The 6,875-nt window shown below is 54.6% G+C and overlaps 1 protein-coding gene across 1 annotated transcript in view; it reads left to right on the forward strand.

Moving 5' to 3' along the window:
• Nucleotides 1–6,434, forward strand: part of PTPRU (protein tyrosine phosphatase receptor type U) — a 56,699-nt gene extending 50,265 nt beyond the window's left edge. The window contains exons 29-32 of the mRNA XM_035901306.1: nt 1,865–1,907; nt 2,335–2,492; nt 3,589–3,724; nt 6,372–6,434. Of these exons, the coding sequence (XP_035757199.1) occupies nt 1,865–1,907; nt 2,335–2,492; nt 3,589–3,724; nt 6,372–6,434 (400 nt within the window). The remainder of the gene's footprint in view (nt 1–1,864; nt 1,908–2,334; nt 2,493–3,588; nt 3,725–6,371) is intronic.
• Nucleotides 6,435–6,875: the final 441 nt, after the last annotated feature.

Genomic DNA, 6,875 nt, shown 5'->3' on the forward strand with positions numbered 1-6,875 from the left:
CTGCTCTGGCGCCATGCCGGCGGGAGGGTGCTGGGGGGGGGGGCCTTGCGTGTGTCTGTGTGTGTGCCCAGGTGTCCCCCAGGCATCTCCCAGTGCAGAGGTCCAGCTTGGGTGAGCTGGTGTGCAGGGGGTGGATCGCTTTTGTTAGCTGCTGCTTTGGGGAAGGGCTGGGGCATCCCTAAGAGCTTCTTTATATGAAGACCTCCTTCAGCGAGCAGAAGGATGATGTGTCTAGGGAGGCCATGTAGTCCTAGAGCTTGGCATTGCCTGTCCAGGTAATTCTCCATATAACCCAACTGAATGGTGCTGTAGGAGTTGGTGTCTTCTTCAGTCTAATCCAGCTCCTCCAGAGGATGCAGGCCCAGCTCCCATCCTGGCAGAGAGGAGCCTGTCCAAGTGTCGTTGGCTCCATCCAACCTTTCTGGAGTTCACAGCTCCTTGCAAAGATTTTAGGTAACTCTGTAGGAAGACCTTTCTCATCCTGCCTGGAGGTCCACCTCTGCCCTGCCATGCATATATCACAGGATGGAGACTCCCTGCCTGGGCACGACAGCTCTCTTGGGACCAGCAGAGCCCTTGTCCTGCAGGGTGAGAAGATCTGCACAGGTTTTCACCCCTTCTCCTTGTTGCATTGGCACTTGGCTGGTTCAGCTTGCCTTGAAATGAAGAGATATGCAATGAAATTGGGAAGGGACAGGGACTGCAATGAACAACCCCCATGGGCGCAGAGCTGTACGTGGGAAAAAAAGCCGATTTAACTACAAAAGTCAGCCGTGAAGAGGTGGCATCCATGAGGTCTTTAAATCTCCTGAGGGCTGCCAGGAGGCTGAGGCCAATGCCCCAGTGGAGGTCATCGGGCAGGTGGGAATTAGGGAGCTTGGAAAGGAGCGTGTGGCTTGGCTGATGGCCCAGCTGGGAAGGGTGCTTTGGTGGGAGGGCTGGGTCAGAGGAGATAAATCCTGATTATCTGGACTTTTAACACAAAGAGGGTTTTGGTTCATGCTCCCCGTGGGAGCATCTGGAATTTCCTGGGTGTCAGCACAAAATCCTTCACTAAATGTGCTTTGCTCTCAGGTGGTAGAATATACCCCATGCGAAATTAAAGTGCAGCGTGATTGAAAACTCTGGATCTAAGAAGAAATTTCTCCAGGGAGCAGATCGCTGGAGGAGTGCTAGTAAATGCCTGGAGCCACTTCTGGCCAAGCCTTGCCGGCTGGAGGGGAACCGGGCGTTGTAGGGTGTCACGAGTCCTCCAGAGCCAGACAGAGCTTTCACCTGAGCTTCAAAACGGATCCCCAAGCTTTCCTTCCTGGGCTGTCAGAGGAGTTTTCTCCTGTTATAATTCCACTCATTTGTTTCATCTTCCCCCTCTGTCTTCCTGGCTTCCAGCTGGAAGCAAAAGCTCGATCCCAGGGAGTTCAGCCCATCCCAGCCACATTGCTGACCCCCATTGGAGCTCCCAAAAAGGTTCAGAAAAGCCCTCGTGCATTTGGGATGTGCTGGTTGGAGTGGGTACCAAGTGCCCCCAACACCCACCCCACAGGCTGGGGCATCCCTGCAGAGCTGCAGGAATACCTGGTCCCACTGGTTGGAGAGGTCTGGTGCTCACTCTGCGCATCAGGCATCTGAAATCAGGTGGATGGATCCCTCCAGAGCTGGGGAACCCCATCTGCATCTGATCCCCCTTCCTCCTCTGCTGCGTGCTCCCCACGCGTGCCACCGAGATACAGCTGGAGTGTGTAGCCCATGGTTTCATCCCATCAGGTACTCTTGATGCCCCAAGTACTTCTGAGCAAGAGCCCCACATCTGCCTGGCTAAAGCCTGGCCTTGTGTTGCTTTGTGGATGTAATCTTCCTCCTGGAGCCTGCTAACCAGATTAGGTTTCAAAACTAACCAGATTACCAGGGTCTTAAGGCATGTTTCCACTGCTCCTCGCTTCTGTGGGTGGCAGCTTCTCATCAGCCTCCTGGTTTACAGCGAACACAGCAAAGCACATCCCCTGGTATCTTCTGCATGGAAGACAAGAATGTGATGGAGAAGCCTTGGGAAGGCTCAGGCGTCTGGTAATAGGTTTCGTGAGATATCCAAGCAGTCCGAGATGCATGCACTGGCATGGATAAACCATGTCAGTGGAGCTTCCTCCAGGTGGAATGGGGTGGTGGGATCAGCGTGAGCTGCGGGGGAGAGCGCTGAACCACCCATCTTAAAGCACCAGGAAAGGGTGTTCCTCTTTTCTGCTACTATTAATATATGGCAAACCTCTCTTGCCCTCCGTCAAATCTCCATCAGAGGCAAACCCTACGAGTTCAAGCTGGTGAGGTTTGCTTTTCTAGTTGCAGGAGGGGCACCTGATGGTCCGGCATTTCCAGTACCTGCGGTGGTCGGCGTACCGAGACACCCCGGACTCCAAGAAGTCCTTCCTGCACCTCCTGGCCCAAGTGGAGAGGTGGCAGAAGGAGAGCGGCGATGGCAGGACCGTGGTGCACTGCCTGTGAGTGTCAGCTGGAGAGGAGCAGGCTCTCGTGTGGGGGAAAATGCCACCAGCTCATGTGTCCACAGTTCTGCCTGGAAATCCTCTAAAAAGCCCTCACCCGGGTGACTTTGTCCCCAGCTGGTGCTATCGCTCCCCCCCCCATGAGTTTTGGGTGAAGCGCTTTGTGGTTGCCATGTCAAACCTCCTCCATGAGATGGGCAATCAGCAGGAGTGACACCTGGTAGCAGCAACCCTGCTGTTCATGCCGGTCCCCTGCCTTGTGGCGGGGCTCGGCAGAGGTCCCAGCCCTGTCACCACGTCCCATGCACGTAACAGGCTCCAGAGAGTCGCAACAGGAGCTGTGCTTCTCCTGCTGCCTGCTTCTCATCGAGGTGGAGATGCTCTCCATCCCCCTCCTCCCAGCTGGGTTTGGCTCACACAAACACCCCTGTGTGCTCTCCTTAGATGGGACCTAGCACATTCGCAGATTGGTAGAGCCAGCAGGCGAGCCTTTAATCAAAAATTAATTACGGCCTCGTCCGTCTTCATTAGCCGAAGGATAATTTGAGAGCATGCTTTATGTAACACTGACAGTGTGTTCTCTTCATCTCTGCGGTCCCCTTTGCTGCCAGGGATCAGATGTGGTGGTGTGGGAGGGTTTCAACCCAGGATGGGGGGAGGTACCCAGCGAGCTGTGTGCTGGGTGAAACGGACGGTTCCTCCAGGCAGCACTACCCAACAGGTCATCAGCCCAGGGTCACCCTGCAGATGGGAAGAGGGTGGTAGAGGGACACAGTGGCTTTCCCAAGGTCACACAAGGAATCGGTCCATGGCAGGGCTGGAAACTGAGCCCAGACGTCCAAGATCCAGCCCTGATGGTCCCAAAAGGTGTTTTCATGCTCTGTTGTGGCTCTTGTGAGGACTGGAGGGCAGGATCACAGCTCCTGCCACCAAGCAGGTCTGGTTCAGGTCCCCTGGTTTGGGAGGACTCTGGGGTATGTGCCCCTGCTCTGGGACATCTCCTGGGATGGATAGAGAAAGGGGGATTTAGAGGGAGCAGGAAGATGCTTTAATGCCATCTTTTCCTCACCAACACGTGTGTTTCTCCCACCAGGAACGGAGGTGGCCGGAGCGGCACCTTCTGTGCCTCCACCATGATCCTGGAGATGATCAAGTGTCACAACATGGCAGACATTTTCTATGCTGCAAAGACCCTCCGCAACTACAAGCCAAACATGGTAGAGACCTTGGTAAGCACCAGACACTGCTGGTGTCCACCCGGCTGCCAGTCCCCGTGCATCCCTCCAGCAGGAAGGAGAGGTGCTGGGGGATGCTAACCTCACCCCAAAAATTCCTTTCCCGTCCCAAATCCTGGTTAGTATTATGGGCACCCTCATGCAGAGCATGTCTCGGTGAGCGTGCCGGCGCTGTGCCACAGGCTGGGGCGGACAGGGAGGCGAGGCAGCTCTTGAAAGGAGCCTCGGGCTTGCCTTCATCTTGCTGTGCCGACATGTCCTTGGCATCAGCACCGGGCTTGTCGGAAATCCTTCCCAGGAGTAGCAAGGCAGGTTCACATTAATTCACGGGATGTAATTGCAGTTCTTCGGAGGGTTTGCAGCGCCGGGAGCAACTCTGACGTGGAGTCAGACAAGTTCCTCTTGGAAATATCAAAGGGAACTGCGTTTCGAGTTAAATGAATCGGTGGATAAGCTGCTGGGGGTAGCGATGGAGCTGCATTTCATGACGGGGAGGGTGGAGGTGGCAGTGGGTCTGGGTGAAAAGCCTGTGCCCTATTTCAGGCCCTGGATAACAGGACAGGGGATGGAGCAGGCGCGTGTCTGGCCCCGTGGTGGAGGAATCCAGGTGCCTGGTGATGTTTTAAAAGCAAGTCAGCTGGAAATGTTTACCCTGGTTAGATTATAAAAATCTCTAAGTTGCAAAATGAAATGGTTTTGAGGAGGGGATGTGATTTGCATTAGGAATTGAAGTGGAGGAGAAGGTGAGGGAGGGGACGGGGAGCAGAGGGAGGGATGCAGATAATGAAAAGATGATGTGACAAGCATGAAGCCACCAGACCCATTGGGCTAAATTGCAAAGGTATTAAAAAAAGGCAACATTTCACATCAGGACACGAGCGTCCTCCAGCCTCAAATGAACCTGAACCGTCTATTCTGGGAATCCCAATTTACCGGAGTCACTGGGAGGCCAGGTCCTCGCCCAGTGTAAAGAGCCGCAGCCCAGCAGAGAGCAGCCGGCGCGTAGCACTTCCCCGCTGCCCGTGCGTTTTCCCCCTCTTGTTTGCCTGTGGGGTTTATTTTTATATGATGATAAATGGAAACAATCCCTTTTCTTAATCCAAAAAGCATTATGTGCTTTTAATCTAAGCTGTCGCAGCCTCCTCGCTTTGAAGCCCTTCTCCCCTGCTGCTTGTTCCCACCTGGGGGCCCCGAGCAGACGCCCACCCGCGTGGGGAATAACAGGATTTTCGTGCCGGTGCTCAAAGCTTCCAATGAGGATTTTGGGAGATGAGCTGTCCCCTTTCCCTCCCTGCTGTCACACTTGGAATGTTCCCACAATGTCCCAGTGCTCACAGCAGCATCAGAATCCTGATTTTTGGGTTTTCCACCCCCCCCTCTGGCTGGGTTTGCTTGTTGGATGCTTGAAGGAGGAGCATCTCATGGGGATGGGTGCTTCCAAGGTCCGAGCTCCCCGGTAGTTTTCTGTGCTGAGTTGTACGAGGACGGGAGAGCACAAGAACAGATCATGTAAAGGACGACAAGGATGGACGTGACTGCCTTTGCAAGCCCAGTTTCAGTGATTTTTGCTATAAAACCAGGAGCCAGCCATGCTGGGCTTTCCCTTTGCACAGCCAAGGGGCGAGCAGAGGATGGGAAGATGCCGACGCTGTCTGTAGCGCTCTCAGGAAAGGGAAGGGATGGGAGAGCGAGCCCAGTCTTGCTGTGGGCTTGGAGAGGAGCTTTCCCACTGGCACCCCTTGGCTCAGCCCAGCCATGGCAGGCAGCTCAGACTTTGACCTGAGCACCAAAATGCTCATTTGTTTGGCATTTCCCTTGGAAAATTTTGATTTTTGGAAATGAAAGCTCCTGGGACTTCCCTTCGTGCCTCTACCCCCACGTGAAGCAAACACCCAGACCAAATCCCGGCCAAGGATGGAAAATAGCTTTCTTTTTTTTTTTTTTTTTTCAATCTGCAGCAGGAGAATTTGTGATGAGAAACGTCCTGGCAGCCGGGGCAGGGCGTCTCCAGATAACGGATGCAGCGAGGCCACGGCACTTGCCTGGGCACGTTCCCCATTTGCAGCCTCTGCTGAACTCAAAACCACTCCTCAATTTCATGCCCATGGTTTTATTTTTGGGTATCTCTGACCCCAGACCCCACCATTCCCATGGCTCTGCCACTATCTGATTGACAGATGTCAATCGCTGTGATGGTGGTGGGGGTTCCGTGGGTGAGGCTGGTTGGTGGAGCCCCGCACTGGTGCTACCTGGTTTGCACCCTGGTGTAGTGAATAAACCATATTTTTGCAGTAAGGGCACGTCGCAGTCCTTGTCCGTTCTTCGGTGGAGGCAAAGGTGCCACGTGCCCCCAAAATGCAGGGAATTTGGCACGAGGTGTGTTTGGATCCGGGTGGCAGCTCATCCCCTGCCCCAGCAATGGGTGGTGTTTGCAAAAAATGGAGTTTCTCCCGGCTGTTGCTGCAGCAGGACCGTCGGGGGGGACAGGCGAGGGACGCAGCCCCCAGTGAGGGGTTCGTCTCATAGAGCCCCTCACAGGCTTTTCCTTAGGGCTATTGAAACTTATTTTACCTTAAAAAGGGGTAGCTTTGGGAAATAGTTTACTTGGGATCATAACACCCTCTTCTCTCTCTCCAAACAGGAGCAGTATCATTTCTGCTACGACATAGCACTGGAATACCTGGAGTCCCTGGAGACCAGATAGCACCTCGCCAGGAGAGCGGTGGCAAGGGCTTGCGCAGGGGTGGTGCCAACCGTGCGTTTCCCACTCGGACGTTGCGTTAGTGCTGAAGGTGTGGAGGCGAAAGAGCAAAGGACCTGACGAGAAAACCCATCGGATCAAGAAAAACGAAAGGATGTGGGGACGTGTCAGCCGCTCCCCATCTTCATCCTCCGCTCTCCATCTTTTCTTCCCGCCCCGAGCTCGTCCAAGTGGCTGTGGGTCGGATGCCACGACTCCCCGGCCCGGTATCGCTTTGAGTCACGGTTGTGGGGTTGGTGTGCGCAGGATGCAGCCCCGCAGTGCTGCCCGGGTATCTCTAAAGCAGCTGGAGAGGAAGCCAGGGAGGGGAGGAGAAGGACACAAGGAGCCGAGGCTGTTGCCCAGCAGGGAAGGATGGATATTTGGAGAAGAGATGTTGCGTTT

This window comes from Egretta garzetta, unplaced genomic scaffold (genome assembly GCF_000687185.1).
Source record: "Egretta garzetta isolate BGI_Z169 unplaced genomic scaffold, ASM68718v1 scaffold368, whole genome shotgun sequence".
Classification (NCBI taxonomy): Eukaryota; Metazoa; Chordata; class Aves; order Pelecaniformes; family Ardeidae; genus Egretta; species Egretta garzetta.